This window comes from Cotesia glomerata, linkage group LG8 (assembly GCF_020080835.1).
Source record: "Cotesia glomerata isolate CgM1 linkage group LG8, MPM_Cglom_v2.3, whole genome shotgun sequence".
Lineage (NCBI taxonomy): Eukaryota > Metazoa > Arthropoda > Insecta > Hymenoptera > Braconidae > Cotesia > Cotesia glomerata.
The window spans coordinates 15,052,894-15,072,242 of record NC_058165.1 but is presented as its reverse complement, the minus strand read 5'-3'; the positions used below and the strand labels follow the sequence as shown (position 1 = coordinate 15,072,242).

Below are 19,349 nucleotides of genomic sequence, written 5' to 3'. Positions count from 1 at the left end.
ATAATAATAATAATAATAATGATAATGATAATTGATAATAATAGGAGTAGTAATAATAATTGTTCTACTTTATATCAGTACTTAGAATTCTAAATGAACGATAAATATCCAATAAATAATACAATGAATAAAAATAATTGTTCGTTGAAGTAAAACGGCTTTTAAATTACTACCTTAAATAAATAAATTTACTTTAAAATAAATCACGGAAACGAATTTTAAATCAAGAGAGCGATTGTCAATTTAGATCACGTAATTTATCATTAACATTAATAAATACTTAAATATTTACATGCTAATACGTATCTTATTGATGCTAATTAATAATCAATTATTTGATCAATAACTTCTTGGTTAATTGACCAATAAATTTAAGAAGAATGTCAATTAAGAGCTACAGAACAGTAAAATCTAGAGCCTTTAGTAGCATATATCACAGAATATTATTTAAATAATATCAACATATAATTATATCCATAACTTCTAATTAAAAACGTTTGATTACTGTATTTTGTTCGTTTCGTTGATGATCTATCTCACTCGGTCTAATAATAAAGAAGCAGCTAGTTCCACGTCATACTCTGTTTGTTTCAAGGCACCTTCGCACTGTTGCTTGCTCGCCAAACCTAACCTAAAAATCAAGAAACAAAGGATCAATTAGGTCCTTAAAATAATTAATCAACTCGAATTAATAATTACAAAGTATTTATATTATACTGAACATTGAAGAATTATACTTAGTTAGAATTTTTTAAAAAATAAATTTTTACATTTTTGGAATGTAAATATATTTGAGTGTATACTCTGAAAATTTCAGATTGATCCGGAAAATATTTTTGAAGATAAATGCAAATTCGTGAGGACGTCTCCGAGAGTTCAAAAGTAGACGGAGCGTAAAAAACGCCTTTTTCTCAAAATGATTTTTTTAAAAGCTGTGAACACGATTTCTCTAAAAGGGCTTGACCGATCGGTTTCAAATTTTTACACAACCTTTTTAGACATATTCCCCAGGTATTAATCCAAGGAATTAAATTTTTGACAATTATTTCGATTTTTTAGACCACTTGAAGTTGGAAATTTTTTCTCAAATCGCAACTACTTTTTTGGGAACCCGCCAATTGGTCAAAAATAAAAATTTTAGGTAATTATTTACAAGTGGGGTCAACCCATGCTAGCCCATGTTAAATTTTTCTTTTTGATCAAATTGATCAATTTTTTTTTTTCAATTGTTCGTTTTTTTTATGTATTTTGTAAAAAAAAAAAAAAAATATATCAAAAACATTAAAAAAAGATAAAATAGAAATTTTATCCAAAAACATGAGCCAAATTTTTTTCAAATTTTTAAAGGCAAAAAAGCTATCGAAATCTTTATTTTTCCCTTTCACGATATTTTTTATCATAAATGCGCCGTAAAAAAAGGGAAATCAAAAAAAAAATTTTTTTAATGTTAATTTTTCACCTAATTATGGTTCAAAATGGGGTTGACCCCACTTATAAATAATTATCAAATTTCGACTCTTCCTTCGATTAATACCTGCATTAATTTATCCACTAAATAAATTTTTTGAAATTTTCAATTTGATAAAATCCAAACTAGAGATATCTTAGTAACCGCCTGACACTTTTTTGTGTAGGACCTCCAGGAGATCGTCTACTCCTGTAACATTCTTCAGTAAAACATAATATTTTTAAAAATGGACAACGGAGTTTTAAAATACAAGAAATTCATTACATGTCTATCTTTTTTATACATTTGTTAAAAAAAAAATATTTCTTCAGAAAAAATTCATAAAAACATGTTTTTTTGAGTTCGCAATTAGATATAACCCTTTATATTGATATAAAAAATAAATTATGACAAAAAAAAATTCGAAAAAAAAATTGAGATGTAAAAATTAAAAACTCAATTTTTTGAAAATAATTTTTTAAAACAAATTTGTTTGTTAAAAAAAGTTTTAAAATTGTATAGTGACTGCTAACTTTAATGTCATAAATTAACTCCTAATTATACTTACGTCAGCTTGCCCGAAATTAGAATTTTTTATACATTTGTTAAATAAAATATTTCTTCAGAAAAAATTCACAAAAAAATGCGTTTTTTTTTTATTAGTAACTAGATATAATAACCCTAATAACCCCTGAAATTAATTTACCTTGACAGCGATTCGATTTTCGCCTGACGATCTTTAAGAATCTGTTTAGAAGCCTGGTTGGTATCCCATCCAGTAGCTTGCAGTGCAGCCAAAATTTCTTTCTGGGAAGCATCTCCTGTGTCTTTTTGTACTTTCATAACCTTGCTCGCGCGAAATTCATCATTGAGTGACATAACTAACTGCTGTGAGGCGCCGGTCAACGGCGGACTGACTCCAGAAGGATACGCTGACGTCGAAGGTGCCAGCTGAGTATTAACAACAGTCTCATTCATCATCGGAAGCAAGCTTCTCGCTGGTCCAGCAGCCCCTGGAGATCTTGAAGGGGTGAATTGTATCAAGTTAGCCTGAGCATTATTTTTAAACCCATTAGGAGTCTTCGGGCTCCACGCGGGAGGAGGATTGTAAACCGGTGGCTGTTTTAAATTCGGACTAAAATCAAACGGGTGATCTACCTGCGTGCCGTAATTACGAGGTAATGTTTGGCTCTGATTAATCATATTACCATTACTGTTACCAACATTTCCATTAATACTAGGGTTTAAATTTATAGCTTGCTGCTGCTGTTGATTTCTTAGAATATTCTGCTGGACAGTCTTATTATAAAGAGTATTAAATTCACTCTGGGACAACTGATCTAAATTTGGCACTGTTTCCCTCAATTCAGCGTATACTTTTTCGGAAAGAAGCGCTCCAGCAGGAACATTTGATGGTCTAGGAGGCGCTGCTCTGGTGGGCTGCAAATCATTCTGCACGTGCGTCAATGTCGGTAATGTGAAGTTCTGCTGGAAGTTACTCGAGTAATTTGGTCTGCTAGCAATCTGTAGCAAATTAGAAGACTGACCACGATCAACTTGTGAAATATTTTGATTAGCTGAGTAATTTTGCTGCTGCCACATCTGCCCAATAATAGCATCTGTAGAACTTTCCGGGACATTATTACTCCCAGACGCTGAATAATTTTGACTTACAGGTCTTACATTTACATTCTTACTCGGCCAAGAGTTCTGGACCTTAGTTGGCAAAGCCATTGGTGAATTTGCGCCTTGAGGAGATCGTTTAGACTGTGGAGGTGGTCTAAGTCTCACCTGGAGTTCATTCGAGTTTTTACAAACTTCTTTAGCGCCTAAATGCTTCTCCAGCTCCGCCAGGAACGCCGGGTCCAGTTTCTTGGTCGTATCAGTCTCGATAGTCAACTCGCTCATGGTCTGAGCGATGTCGTGGTTAGATTTTGGCTTCGAGGGGCTTTCATTAGGCCCGATAGGCGGCACTGGGGGTTGACTTGTCGTAGGACGAACGTTGGCGTACTGCTGGTCTGGCAAATCTTCCGGCCAAGTGGTCTGTAATTTATTAACCTCGCTATAAATTTCTCTGGTATGTTCAGTGTCAGGTAAATTGACATTTAAATTAGTATTCTCGCTTCTGATATCTTTGTTCAGATTTATTGAGTACTGAGTTATCTCGCTTGAGTATTGAGACTTGTCTTCCTGGACGTTCATGTAAGACTGTCCTGAGTCTGGGACGTGGCTGTAGTATCTTGAGGGGTTCACGAACACCCGTGAAGTGTCAAAAGGATCTTGAGAAGAATTACCTGAAATTTAAATTACTATGTTAGCTAATTATAATTATAATCTATACAAAATAAAAGACCCAGTCTTTGACACTGGCTTAGTTATAGACACTTGGAATTTTATTTGATGTAAAAAAAATCTACTAAATTTATTTATTTAGATTAATAAAGACTAGCAATCTTGCAGTCACTATGTGACTGCCGTGACTTGTGAACTATAAATCAATAAAATTTTGTTTCATTAAATAATGAATTTTGTTAAATTGCACTGTACTTTCTTAAATATTAACATTTTTAAAGATATAAGCTCATCCCGATGTTACATTCATCAAGAGCTTTCATTTGACTACCCACATGCATTTTGATATATTTTTCATATATTCATATATATAAATATATAAAATATATGAAAAATTGATGTGGGTACTCAAATGAAAGGTATCGAGGAGTGTAATTTCGGGATGAGCTTATATTTTTAAAAATGTCAATAGTTCACAAGATACAAGGTCTTTTTTTAATTATGTATCTAGAGATAGAGCATTTTTGAATGCAGTCTAAATAATTATCATAATAAATTGACTATCGGTGAAAATGATATGAATCCTTGAAAAGGCACAAATTCAAGTCAAGACCTTTACAATAACACTAAATTTCACTAAAAAAACCGATTTTATCATATGACTATCCTGGATACAAAATTTTATCATTCTGGAAATTTTCTTATTCTCTTCATAATATAGATAATTTTTAAATTATAAATTTTGAGGTAATAAGTTTTTTGAGAACATTTTAATTTTTTAACTATAATAAAAGTATCAAACAACTAGGCCAGTGTCAATAACTGGATCTTTTACCTTAATTAAGAGAATAAGGAAAATTTTGTCTCCTTTTTAAATTAAATTTAGTATCATGGAAAGGTCTTGGCCTAAATTTGTACCTTTTGAATGTTTCATTGCTACTCAGCAATAGTTAATTTATTATGATAAGCTTCCGAAGTAGTTGTAAATAGATTCGAATTTTGCGATAAAAAAAATTTGTTTATTAATTTATTTTATTTTGTACACCTCAATGTGGTTATATGTCAAAAATTAATTTATCTAATTAATAGACTAGGAAAAATTTTGTAACGCATATATCTTTATCGTAAATTAATTCTGAAATTTTTTGGTAATTATTTACAAGTGGGGTCACCATTTTAATTTTCATTTTTTTGAACGAAATTTCTATTTCTTTATTTGATTTTATTGATATATTTTTTTTTTTTTGAAAAATAGGTATATAAAAAAATGAACAATTTAAAAAAAAAAAATTGATTATCACAATTTTAACAAATTTTCAAAAATGTTTATAAATTTTTTAGAAAATTGTGATATTGAACTTTTTTTTTTTAAATTGTTCGTTTTTTTATGTACTTTAAAAAAAAAACATCAAAAAAAGATAAAATGGAAATTTTATCCAAAAACATGAGAGCTAAAATTTTTTCCAACCCAAAATTTTTGAAGGCAAAAAAGCTATCAAAATCTTTCCTTTTTTTTTCACATTTTTTATCATAAATGCGCTGTAAAAACAAGCAGAATCAAAAAAAGATTTGAAAATGTTTTCTCACTTAGTTATGGCCCAAAATGGGGTTGACCCTTGTAAATACCCCACTTGTAAATAATTACCAATTTTTTTAGCAATATTCAGATATAATTTAAATAATTGACCGAGTAAGAAAAATTTTGTGACGAGCATATTATTATTTTGAAAGGAATTTTTATAGCTAAATTTGATATCATCAAAAAGGTCTTGACAAGAATTTGTGCCTTTTCACGGTTTAATATATTTTTCAGTGATAAGGTAAAAGACCTAGTTATTGACACTGGCCTCGTTATTGACACTTGCAATGTTATTGTATTAAAAAAAAAATTAACTAATAAATAAATTAATAAATATAATTTTTTAATTATAAATTTTAAGATGATTGGTTTTTTTGAGAAAATTTTTTACTTTTTAATTAGAATAAAATTTCAAATGTCTTTTATGTTAATTTTTTTGAGTAATTTTGAATAGTTTTAAATAGTTTGTTGGTTCTACAAATTTGTTCCGTCAAATTTGTCTGTTACATTATTTGTAATTGCTCCTGTACGCACTATTATTTTTAAAATTTATTTCAAAAGTAAGCTATATATAGTGTGATTAAAAACACCAAAAAATCATTAAGCCACAAACTGACTGCAAGTTGCTAATTATCAACAAAATAATAAAACTGACCTGGAAAGTTTTCATAGGTCGGATCTTCTTCACCTTCAATAGGCTCATCAAGTATATTAACCACCCTCCTACATGACTCAGATCTCAACCCACTGGCACTAAGAGCCAGTTCTTCAGGCGATAAGTCAATAAGACTGCCTTCCTGCGCATTAGTATTTAAAGTTTTAACTGGACTAGAACGCAAGTCGTTTTGAAACCTGGTATAATTAAACTGCTTCCTCGAGCGTGCTGCGCTGTGAGCAAACTTCTTTTCAATAACCCCAACGACATCTGGCGGCTCCATAGGATTCCTCAAGTAGACATCATCAATGAACTGAGGACTTCCCCAGCTCTTTCCAAAGGGAGCTCCATGTCCCGTGTGAATAAACGAGTTCTCCAGGGGCTTGCTGATGTCCTCAGGTTGTTTGCGACGCATCGGATCAACGAGACACCTGGGGAACGCCGCGACCTGGAAAGTCCTCTGGTTCTGGCCTTTCCACCAGTAGTTCTCCGGACGACCATCAATAATGACAATCTGGTCACCCTGCTCGATGCTCATCTTGTCAGTTTCCTCGAAGCGGTTGAGAGCTTTCATAACAGGCGGAACCATCCCGGTCAGTGACTCGCGAAGCGAAGCGAAACTCGGCCTCTCCGCAGGGTCCCGCGCCCAGCAGCGTAACATCAGCTGGTAAATCGCCGGAGGACTGGCTTCTGGTTCGTACAGCCGTTCGCCTTCCCGGTCAATCTTCCTGAGGATCTCCGAGCCGTTCAGACCGACCCAGGGCTCTTCACCGAAGGTCATCATCTCCCAGAGAGTCACACCGAACATCCAGACATCGGAAGCGTGGCTGAATTGTCTAGCTTTCAAAGACTCGGGCGCGCACCAGGGGAAGGGAACTTTCTTATGCTCGGTCATCACGTAGCAGTCTTCCTGCTGGGGCAAGGCTCGCATCAGCCCGAAGTCTCCGATCTTTATTTTGTCAACTGAGCTCAACAGAACGTTGCGACACGCCAGATCCCGGTGGAGAAATCGCTTAGCCTCCAGGTAAGCCATTCCTGTAGCAACTTGCAGCGCGTAGTCGCACATGGTTAGGATCAAAATATGCCCGCATTGCTTCCGGAGGTAGTCCAGGAGCGCTCCGAGAGGCGCGAGCTCAGTCACCATCATCATCGGCTGGGACAGAACTACTCCGTAGAGTCTGATTAGATTATGGTGGTCCAGAGTGTGCATCGCCTGGACTTCAGACACAAAGTCTTCGATCACGCTCGGCTGGGTCAGTGCGTCTGCTTTCAGAACTTTTACAGCCACGGGAAGAGTTCGTCCTGTTGGAGAGGTCCATTCTCCTCGACGGACCACGCCGAAGCTTCCGTCACCCAGTTTGACGGACAAGGTGACGTCTTTGTCTTGGATCAAGCAAGTCAGGAGTGATGTTTCTGCAGAAACTGCGGTAGAAGACCTCTTGCTGGTCTTACCGCTACTTCCCGGACGGATTTTGGTGATCAAATTTTTCTTCTTTTGCGCAGCGCGTTTCTTCTTCACCACGTCCATCAGGCGCCGGATTCCTGGCTTGCCTAGCCCGATTTTCTCCAGGTCCTCCGACTGGACATAGTCGAAGTGGTGCAACATGGTCACCTGGAGGTCGTCTCGGATTCGTGTGTAGAATTGTGAGAGCTGGACGTCTCGCAGCAATTCCAACAGCCACTCGGTTCCTTCGTCTTCGGCCATTTTGGATTTGGGGGTCTGGAATTTTAAAGAGTTTTTTTTTTATAAAAAATAGCAACCTTGCAGTCACTATGTGACTGCTGTGATTTGTGAAATATAAATAAATAAAATTTTGCTTTATTAAATAATGACTTTTGTTAAATTGCAATGTACTTTCTTAATTTTTGACGTTTTTAAAGATATAAGCTCATCCTGATGTTACAGTCATCAAGAGCTTTCATTTGAGTACCCACATGCATTTTGATATATTTTTCATATATACATATATATAATATATAATTTAAAGAAATAAGTTCATCCTGATGTTACAGTCATCAAGAGCTTTCATTTGAGTACCCACATGTATTTTTGATATATTTTTCATATATACATATGGGTGATTTTTTTCTCTGTAAAGATGTTTTTTGCTGTCCCAGGCATTTTTTTATTAGAAAAATTGTTATTTTGTTACAAAAAAAAAAAAAAATTTATTACGAAAATAAAAAAACATTTCTATTCGGAGCATTGAAAACTAAAATGAAATAAATTTTGGTTTTTTTGCTATAAATTCGCAAACTACCGAAATAACAGTTTCCTGGCCGGTCCCTTTCTCAAAATTGAAACTATAAGATTAAATTTTAAGTTATTCGTCCATAATATATAATTTTGTCCATAATGTTTATAAACTTAATTAGTTAACTAACAATCTTCTTTAATAAAAAGTACCGAAAATTAATTTGTTTCATTAAATTCATTACACCAAAGTTTGTCTCAGGCGTTTTAAGAACAGTCCCCTGCCAGAAGTTCAAAGCCTAAAAAAAAAAAAAAAAAATCCAGCCTGCTATTTTATGTTCTGTAAGGTTTATAAGGACCTAACTAGCCTTGAGTTAACAACCATAAGCTTGTTAGCACTTTATCGCCATTTTATTTAGTGTCAAAACACCGTTTGTGCTGGAAATATGTGGCTGGGTCACGAGAAACTCAGTTCCCTGGCAATTATTTTTATTTATAATTTACTTATAAAATTGGATCCATGAGTCTTAATATTATTCTAATTAATGTAAATATTCATTGAGAACTTGAAAAGTTGAATGCATTGAAGTAGTTTGCTTGATTTTTCTCAATTTGATAAAAAAAAACAGTCCCCTGTCATGTTATGTGGCAAAAGATACACAAATATCGAAAAAACAAAAATTAAATTGGCCTTTATTTATTATCATTAAGCTGATAGTTTTGTAGCCCTTGTTAATTTTTTTTCTAATAAAATCAAAAATAATTTGGTCGGACAATTTTGTACATATTTAAGACCTCCTGACAGAGAATCACCCATACATAATATATATAAATATATGAAAAACTGATGTGGGTACTTAAATGAAAGGTCCTGATGAGTGTAATCTCGGGATAAGCTTATTTCTTTAAAAATGTCGATAGTTCATAAGATACAAGATCATTTCTTAATTATGTATCTCATAGTATATTGTTAAATTGCACTGTACTTTCTTAAATATTGACGTTTTTGAAGATATAAGCTCATCCCGGTGTTACACTCATCAAGAGCTTTCATTTGAGTACCCGCATGTATTTTGATATATTTTTTATATATACATACATATAATATATATAAATATATGAAAAAATGATGTGGGTACTTAAATGAAAGGTCTTGATGAGTATAACATCGGGATGAGCTTAAATCCTAAAAAATGTCAATAGATCACAAGATACAAAGTCATTTCTTAATTATGTATCTAGAGATAGAGCATTTTCGAATGCAGCCTAAATACTTATCATCATAAATTGGTTATTGGTGAGAATTATATGAAACCATGAAAAAGTACAACTCCAAGTCAAGACTTTTCCAACGATACCAAATTTAACCATAAAAACCTATTTTATTATATAAATACACTGGCCACAAAATTTAGCTTATTCTCTTAATAATATAGATAAATTAGTCAATAAAAAAATGGGTGGCTGAGTTTAAAAGTTTTAAATGACTTAGTTAGTAGATTTGAATGGCTTAATGATAATTGCGTCTGAAGATTTTATTATATTGAATCACTTTAACACAGGAAATTAAATAATTCAATGTCATCTTATCTAGTACTTGTCATTTAAATGATAAATCATTACTTACCGGGGTATTTATTTGAAAAGCAATTGTCTACTCTCGTTTATTTATTTATTTATTTATTCATTTATTTATTTATTTATTTATTTATTAAGACAACATTTTTACGTCATGAATTTCCATTAATATGCGACGAGTGTCTCAATAGCTGTGTCATGGACATTGTCCGATCACTTTTTTGCTGATCAATTGGTTAGCGATGATTTATCCTTGGTGATACTTCTCGTTAGTTATTACTTGTTGTAATAATAATAATTACCAGCATTACAATTATCGTATTCTTAGCTCGGAACTTAACCTTCAGGTTTTTTATAAAAACTAGCGTAAATGCAAAGTGTCATACTTTCACCGAGTTAATTTTCTCATTCATTGTTATTTATATCCACACAAATATGTACATGGACTATTAATTAGAAAGCACGGCTGGTAAATATTTAAATCTTATTTCTGAAAACAGAAAAATATTAATATTAATTATTTATAATAATTATCATTGTAATTTAAAAAGATTTTGTGTAAATAATTAAACTTACTAAATCACAATGCCGGACATGGAGATAAATTTGGCTTCTGTCACGGCGAGGCTTAAGATCTACATTCTAGATCTATGTTTACTCTCCAACGATTTCTTCCTTTTTAATTATTTTAATTTATCTACTGTTAGATTTTTTTTATTTAATTATTCAAATATTTTTTTCACAACTATCTTTAAAATTTTTATTGTTATTTAAATATACTGATTAATTATCTCTGTACCGTGCGATCAGTAAGATGAAACACAGCGCTGGACCCTGAATAAGGACTAGTGAATTTGATATATATTTTATACCGTATATTTTGTGGTATATCCAGGTATTGAATGTCACGCACATTTACGATCACTTGCAGTTTTCTGCAGCCACTCAAGATGCACTTGCCACTTGCTCACCCGCGTGAGGAACAGCTGCGCCCTCTCGGCTCTGATTTATTTGGATACTGGAAAATATATAAACATGTCTACAAAAAAAAATGTATTTATAAACACGTGACTGGAAAAAAATAATTAAAATTTATAAATAAAAGAATTGTTTTTTATTTCTTCTTAAATTTAAATTTCTTACAGTTGGGAATTAATTATTAAATATTCGATAATTGTTATTATTATTATTAAAAATTATGCGTAATTGTGATAGCAATTATCATTACAGATAAATTGCGAAATTTGATAAGAGTTTCATAAAAACATTAGAATTTTATGTGAATTGAATTGTTGAGAAAATGGAATTTTATGATAAAAATTACGACAAGGTAAGAAATTATTTAATTAAATTATTTTTTTATGGACTAATATTAAGGGGGGAAAGTAAGTGGAGAGGCTATAAAAATTTAATTAGCCGATTTAGAAAAATTTTTATAATTTTTTTGATGAAAAGAATTATTAAAAAAAAAATTATGAGTATTAATTTAGCAGATATTCAATAATTTTTAGAATTATTTTAACAGATAAATTATGGCAAAAGAAAGTGAGAAAAAAAAATTGACAAGTAGAAATTTAAAAATATAAAAAATGCAATTTTTTAAAAATCATTTTTTGGGCTATGTGACGGGTGGGCCTATCATTTTTTTGTTAAATAAATTTAAAAAATTATCAAGTGATTGCTAACTTTATTGTCATGAAAAAATTTGAAAAATTCCAAATGCAATTTTTAAAAAATATTTTTTTACTTATAATTTTTATTGATTCAAAAAATCGAAAATCTTCAAATATTTGCTAATTTTAATGACATTAAAGTTAGCACCTACTTAACCATTTTTAATTTTTTTTTAACAAATTGGTTTTTTTTTTTAAAAAATTATTTTTAAAAAATTGCATTTTTTATTTTTTAAAATTTCTACAAATCAATTTTTTTTCTTCTGTTTTCTTCATAATTTATTTGTTAAAAATATTCTTAAAATTATCAAATATCTGCTAAATTAATTTTCATTTAATTTTAGTACTAAATTTAAAATAATATTAAAGTTAGCCGACGTTTATAATTTTTTGATTCTTTTTCATTTATTTAATTAAAACTAAGAAATATTTTTAAGAAATTACATTTATAGTTTTTCAAGTTTTTTACGAATGAAAATTTTTTTTTGATTCTTTCATAATTATTTTTTAATAAAAAAAAAATTCTACAAATTTTTAGATTTCAGCTAACTTAATTTTCATAATTTAAAAGACATCTAACAATTTTCTTCGATTTTTATAATAGCCAAATTATGACGAAAAAAAATTAGTAAAAAATTTTACGTGTAAAAACTTTAAAAAATTATGAGTACAAATTTTTTTTTCATAATCATTGATTAGTTATAAAGATTCTTAGAATTGTCAGATGAAAATCATTATTTTAATAGTAAATCAAATGAATTTTATGAAAATGGAGAAAGTAGGTATTAGCGTAGAAAAACTTTCAAATGCTATGAATGAAAATGTAATTAACCCTTTATATTACTATCGAATCATTGAATTTCTTTGAAAAAATTAATAAAATTAAAATAAAAATTCCTTTTAATTAATTTCTGACATCTGTCAATTTTTTAAACCAACAAAATTATTGAAAAAAATTTTATTGAAAGAATTTCACGTCTTAAGATTGAAAAAAAATTACCAGTGCAAATATTTTTTTTTTATCATGAGCTTGTTAAAAAAAATTGTCAGATATCAGCTGATTTCAGTATCATAATAAAAAACATATTTTTTTCTAGGAACATCCAAGGAATTTAATACCAGAGTTATGCAGACAGTTTTATCATCTTGGATGGGTGACAGGTACCGGAGGTGGAATTTCTATAAAACATGAGTAATTATTATTTCTATTAAATTAAATTAAATTAAAAAAAAAAAAGTTTCATGGACTTAAATTGTTTTAGAAACGAAATTTACATAGCACCATCAGGAGTCCAAAAAGAACGAATAGTGCCAGAAGATATGTTTGTCCAGACCATAGACGGAGTTGACATTTCTTCGCCACCAGCTGAGAAGAAATTCAAGAAATCTCAGTGTACTCCTCTGTTCATGTGTGCTTACACGTCAAGGAATGCTGGAGCTGTCATCCACACGCACTCAAAGTTTGCTGTGATGGCAACGCTGCTCTGGCCAGGTCGGGAATTTCGAGTCACTCATCTGGAAATGATTAAAGGTAATTAGTAATAAATTACTATTATTATATTAGGGAATTACTACTATTATATTAGGGAATTAGTGAGAAAATTATAAAAAATAATTTTCTTAATTAGCTAAATTTAATTTTAAAAAATTAAATAGGGTATTCGGAAAAAATAGATCGAAAAAAATAGACCTGGAAAAAATATTAAAGTTATCAAAAATTCATATTATTTCATTAAAATTATTATAAAATAAAAATCATAATAATAATAATTGTATCACACCCACAATTTTTCTGAAAAACAAGCATCAGAATGATCGCTCCATTTTTTGTTACAAAAGAAAATATTATTATTATTATTATAATTTTTATTTTATAATAATTTAAATGAAATAATATGAATTTTTCATAACTTTAATATTATTTCCAGGTCTATTTTTTCCGAGATTCATTAAATAGATATTTATTTATGTTATTTTTTTTTATTTTATTTTATTTTATTTAAACAAACAAACCCAACAGCCTAGGGGCCATTAACAGGGTTAATAATACAACAGTTAGCATATAAGAAAAAAAAAAAATTTTTTTTTATTTATAACAAGATGACTTATAACTAGCATAGTGATTTCATATTTAATAGAATATTAATATTAATATTAATTATAAATATTCGATATTATAAATATTAGTTATAAATATTAATATTAATTATAAATTTAATAGATAGATTGCTAAATGAGTAGACCATTGATGTGTTAGCAATCGCAAACAAAAACAAAAAGTAATAGTAATTGATAAAATTAAAAAGAAAAAATAATAATATAATAATTTTATAATTCTTGATTAGGTATAAGGAACCAAAAATTGAACAGAGCGTACAGATTCGATGAGGAGTTGGTGGTGCCAATAATTGAGAACACTCCATTTGAAGAAGATCTCAAAGATCGTATGGCGGAAGTCATAAAAGACTACCCAGAATCTTGTGCCGTTTTAGTACGTAGGCACGGCGTCTATGTCTGGGGTGACAATTGGCAGCAAGCTAAAACAATGTAATTTATATAATTACTTTTATCTTAATATTCTATTGTTTAGAATTGTTAATTTAATAGTTTATTTTTTTAATTTGTCATTTTCTTAATGACTTTTTTTATTACAGGACAGAATGTTATGATTATCTATTTGATATTGCGGTTCAAATGAAACAAGCGGGTATTGATCCGTTGTTGACACCTGAAAATTATGAACTCAAGTATCAGCTGTCTAATAAATAATTCTAGTTTTAGAATTAACAATGATACTGAAATCAGTAGACACCTGAAAATTTTTTTTACAATAATTTATTTGTTAAAAAAAATTTTTTCGAATTACATAAAAAATTTTTTAGAATTTCTATATGTAGAAATTCTTTTATAATAATTTATTTTATAAAATTACATCAATAATTGTTTAGAATTTTTTTTATAATTTATTTTTTTTTAATATTTTAAAAAATTACATCAATAAATGTTTAGAATTTTTACGAGTAGAATTTTTAACTTCCCGCTAAGAAAATTGAAAATTTACCCCGTTTTACCCCGTTTTACGAAAATCGAGTTTTCATCAGATCTCGACGTTTTAAGGTCACCGGAAGCTTTCCTGACTATTCCCACGATGGTGTCCGTGCGGCTGTGTGTGTGTGTGTGTGTGTGTGTGTGTGTGTGTGTGTGTGTGTGTGTGTGTGTGTGTGTATATGTATGTAAACCTCTTATAACTTTTGAACGGCTCGGCCGATCGGATCGAAATAGGTGGCGATCCAAAGAGTATCATTGTCATTAAATTTCGTGAAAATTTGAATCGATTCGATTCGCTAGATTTTGAGAAATCTCGAAAATAAAATTTTCAAAAAATCGTTTTTTTGGAATAACTTCTAAATGGCTTTACCAATCAATTCTAAAAACTAATCAGCTCTTAAGCTTAAAAAACCACGTCGATTGCCACCAGTTCCATCAAAATCGGTTAATTCTTTCGAGAGTTATCAAAAACGAAAAATTTCGAAAAAAGTGTTTTTTTCATATAACTTCACGATTTCTTTTTTGATCGTTTTTGACGAAGTAAAACAATTATTAGAGCTAAAAAAATCACGTCGATCGCTACCAAGAACGTGAAAATTGGTTGATTGATTCGTGAGTTATCGTTGTCGAAAAAATTCGGAAAAAGTGAATTTTTCAAATTTCTCTAAGATTTTCGGTTAGATCAGTTTGTGTTCAAAAGTATATCATAGATTCTGAAAAACTGCGTGGAATACTACCAGCCGCGTGAAAATCGATCCATTCATTTAGAAATTATTGCAGTTTGAAAATTCAAAAAATACTGTTTTATTAAACTTCTATCAGACTTTTGAGTTCGAAGAGCTCAAAGCATACAAAAGCTATTTCTTTGAGCTCTTCGAGCTCAAAATAACACTCAAATTGTATTTTTGAGCTCGAAGAGCTCGTAAACGTCATAAGTGCAATTTCAAGCGTTTAGGTAACGAATTGGCGGGAAGTTGCAGGGATAGTCTTTAGGGTCAACCGTTTTCCAGATTTTTTTTTACAATAATTTATTTGTTAAAAAAATTATCAGATGATTTTTAATTAGTCAATTAGTAGAAATATATATTTTTATAACTTTATGAGAATTTATATATTTATCGTTTTTAATACTAAAACATTGTAAAAATATAAACTGTTTATAAAGAAGAGAAAAAAAAATAAAACTCTGTTTTTAATTAAGCTAAGTTTTCTTTTTTTGTTAAAAAAAAATTTAGAAGAAATTTTTAAAAAATTTAATTACGAGTAAATGAAGATAAAATTAGCTAACATTCGGAAAATTTTAATAATTTTTTTTATTGAAAAAATTATCACAAAAAATATTAAAAGAAAAAATTTCACATGTAGAAAATTTAAAAAATTATCTTTATAATTTTTTAAAAGTATTTTTACCCGTAATTTAATTTTTGAAAAAAATAAAAAATTGTTAAACGTCGGCTAATTTTAGTATCATTACAAATAATTGGTGAACTACCAAAACAAAAAAATTTTATGAAAATTAATTTAGCCGATATTTGATAATTTTAAGAATTTTTGTAACAAATAATGGCAAAAAAAAATTGACATGTAGAAATTAAAAAAAATTAAAAATGCATTCTTTTAAAAATAATTTTTCGGAATAAATTTGTTTGTTAAACAAAATAAAAAAAATTTCAAGCAACTGCTAACATAAATGTCATAAAATTTAATGACAATAAAGTTAGCCGACATTTAAAAATTTTTAGAATTTTTTTTATTGAAAAAATCATTAAAAAAAAAAATTTTTTAAAAGTTTCATTTGTAAAAAATTTGAAAAACTGTAAGTGCAATTAAAAAAAATTTTTTAAGTGAACTATCAATTTGATGAACTAAACAAAATCAAAAAATAAAAAATGTCGGCTAACTTTATTGTTATTAAAATTTATTAACTGTCAAATTTCCACTAAATTAAGTGTAATTAAATTTCCTCCTAGATTTTGAGTGAATTTCTTCTAAAATCTAACTAAGAAAATAAATAAATTTAATAAAAAAAAATTCTTAATTATTAAAAAAAACAATAAATAAATAAAAAACCATTAATTATTTAAACAGTCTGCTGTTTGACAGCGCATGCGTGCGCATTACCAAACTGTACATCTTCGACGCACTGTAGACGATATACACCTCATATATCATATAGGTATATATATATTATATATATTATAATATAAACTCTTATATGTTTATTACGAATAGGTTAAGTTTTTCCTCAAATATTTATTCCTAGCAATAACATCTCCAGCAACAAATCAATAACTAAATTTACTATCGGTGAGTTATTTAAATGCTATTTACTCCATTGTTTGTTATTATTCCAAAAAAACTTATTGCATTAAAGTATATCGCACTCGACACATTGCAGAGTTGACTTGTCTCATTGTCTCAAAACCCCGGCTTCCTGCTAAAAATTAACAATTACACGTTTTATAATTTAAACAAATATCGCTTCAATGTTTTCAATGTAATTAGTCGCTATTGTTTTTTTATAGTTTTGTTATTTAAGTGGTTTTATTTACAAAGTTTTTATTTCAATCGATAAATATTTTTTAACTCCATTTTTTTGAGATGCAATTCATTTTTTTTTGGAGTTGTAACAAAAATTTTTTAATTATAAATTTTTATTAAAAACTTAAATTTTTTAAATAAATAATTTGGAGTTTTGCATGAAAATAAATTTTTTTTTTTTTAATTTTAATCAAAAATTTTTTTATAAATAATTATTTATTATTATTTTTTATTATAAATTATAATAGAAAAATTATTTATTAAAATATTATTGCACGTGTCAAAAATTTTTAATAAAATAAAATTTTTAATCGATAAATATTTTTTTACTCCTTTTTTTGAGATGCTATCATTTTTTTGGAGTTGTAATAAAAATTTTTTAAATATAAATTTTTATTAAAAACTTAAATTTTTTAAATAAATAATTTGGAGTTTTGCATGAAAATGAAATTTTTTTTTTATTAATTTTAATTAAAAATTTTTTTATAAATAATTATTTATTATTGTAGATTATAATAATAAATAAATAAATTATTTATTAAAATATTACTGCACGTGTCAAAAATTTTTAATAAAATAAAATTTTTATGAAAATTAAATTAGCAGATATTTGATAATTTTTAGAATTTTTTTAAGAAATAAATTAGTGAAAAAAAAAAAATTGGCATGTAAAAATTGTAAAAAAATGCAATTTTTTAAAAATAAGTTTTTGGAAGAAATTTTTTTGTTAAATAAAATTAAAAAATTGTGAAGTGACTGCTAACTTTAATATCGTAAAATTTTTAGATATCAAGATGTCGGAATCAGATTTACTAACCGCTGACCAATTGGATGGATTCGACGAGTTCGAGAACGGAGACTCCCGCCAGGACGAGGATTCAATTTTGCAAACGGAGGAGAACACCAAGGAAGAAGTAACCGAGTCAAGTATCGATCCAGAGTTGGAAGCTATAAAGGCGCGAGTCCGCGAAATGGAGGAAGAAGCCGAGAAGCTGAAGCAGTTGCAGTCCGAGGTAGACAAACAGATGAACATGGGCGCCCTGCCGGGCATGATATCCCTGAACACCTCGATGGAAGAAAAAATAGAGATAGACAATCGGTCCATCTACGTGGGGAACGTCGACTACGGAGCCACCGCGGAAGAACTCGAGCAACACTTCCACGGATGCGGTAGCGTCAACAAAGTAACCATCCAGTGCAACAAGTACGACGGACATCCCAAGGGGTTCGCGTACATCGAGTTTGCAGAGCGCGACGCCGTCGAGACAGCGATGGCTCTTGATGAGTCTCTTTTCAGAGGTCGCCAGATAAAGGTCATGCCCAAGAGAACGAACAAACCGGGGATCTCGACGACCAACAGAGGACCCCGAGGAGCCAGAGGTTATCGCGGAGCTGCTCGAGGACTCAGTCGCGGCAGCGCTTACTTCAGGTCGAGACCGATGCGGCGACCAACCAGCTATAGACGCGGATACTACATGCCCTACTAATTGTCCGGTATTAACCTCGAGGATAAGTTATGGGGGGAGCTTATAAGGATGATATGAATTTCATGTGACCAATATTTTTAATTAATTAATCAATTGATTGATTACTTGCAGCAGTTTGACTTTTAATATATCAGTTTTTTAATTCACGATTAATATTGCGAATAATAAATATTAAACACAGTTTGTATAAATTTTTAAATTACTTGTGTGGCTCAATAATATTTAATGATTGTCATTACTATTTTTTTTTGTAAAAATAAAAATATGATAAATATTTAGCGGCATTTATTGTTATTGATTGAATTTAAGTAAACTTATCTTTAAGATTATTCGACTGGGAGGACTGGATGTATTTTTTTATTCATTAAAAATATTTTTGAGTGACTGAATCAAGCATAATAAATTTTCGACTAGCGATTTTATTTACGATAGAATGATTGTAAAAAAAATACATTTATACGCCCAGACTTTATTTTTTGGAAAATTTGGTTACATGAAAAAGTCAGGAATTTTTTTTTTAATTATCATTTAATAAATAATAAGTCATATGCCTATGGTTATGATTAAATTGTACTAGAATTGTAGAATCAGTAATTTACTAATTTTAGGTAAAGAACTATTGAATTATTTAACTGGATAATTTTGGAAAATCTATGAGCTATTAAGAAATTTCATTTTTTTTTGTATTAAAAATAAATTTCTAAATAAAAAAAAAATTGAGTTCATTTATTTATATTCATTATTAATAAATTATTTTTTTTTTATAATTAATATTTTAGTAAAATTAAGAGATCTGAAATTATTTTTTTTTAATATTAAAAAAAAATAACTTTTTATAAGTCATAAAAATTTACA

The 19,349-nt window shown here is 29.3% G+C and overlaps 3 protein-coding genes across 4 annotated transcripts; 2 read left to right on the top strand and 1 right to left on the bottom strand.

The window, feature by feature from the left end:
* Positions 1-195: 195 nt before the first annotated feature.
* Positions 196-10,738, bottom strand: LOC123270208. The gene is made up of 5 exons (XM_044736156.1): positions 10,322-10,738; positions 9,795-10,235; positions 5,974-7,693; positions 2,154-3,741; positions 196-631 (listed from the first exon to the last, which is right to left on the bottom strand). The coding sequence occupies exons 3-5, from the start codon at positions 7,676-7,678 to the stop codon at positions 532-534; spliced, it is 3,393 nt and encodes a 1,130-aa protein (XP_044592091.1). The 5' UTR covers positions 7,679-7,693; positions 9,795-10,235; positions 10,322-10,738; the 3' UTR covers positions 196-531.
* A 158-nt stretch (positions 10,739-10,896) lies between these two features.
* LOC123270209 (methylthioribulose-1-phosphate dehydratase) lies at positions 10,897-14,254 on the top strand. Its single transcript, XM_044736157.1, has 5 exons — positions 10,897-11,075; positions 12,516-12,610; positions 12,681-12,949; positions 13,764-13,965; positions 14,073-14,254. The coding sequence occupies exons 1-5, from the start codon at positions 11,046-11,048 to the stop codon at positions 14,185-14,187; spliced, it is 711 nt and encodes a 236-aa protein (XP_044592092.1). The 5' UTR covers positions 10,897-11,045; the 3' UTR covers positions 14,188-14,254.
* Positions 14,255-16,607: 2,353 nt separating this feature from the next.
* On the top strand, positions 16,608-19,042 carry LOC123270623 (polyadenylate-binding protein 2). 2 transcript variants are annotated; one of them, XM_044736757.1, is made up of 2 exons: positions 16,608-16,773; positions 17,794-19,042. In XM_044736757.1, exon 2 carries the CDS (start codon positions 17,802-17,804, stop codon positions 18,492-18,494), a length of 693 nt encoding a protein of 230 aa, XP_044592692.1. In that variant the 5' UTR covers positions 16,608-16,773; positions 17,794-17,801; the 3' UTR covers positions 18,495-19,042. The 2 variants fall into 2 exon arrangements, with proteins under 2 accessions (XP_044592692.1, XP_044592693.1); XM_044736758.1 differs by lacking the exon at positions 16,608-16,773 and adding an exon at positions 16,828-16,963.
* The last annotated feature ends 307 nt before the right edge of the window (positions 19,043-19,349 follow it).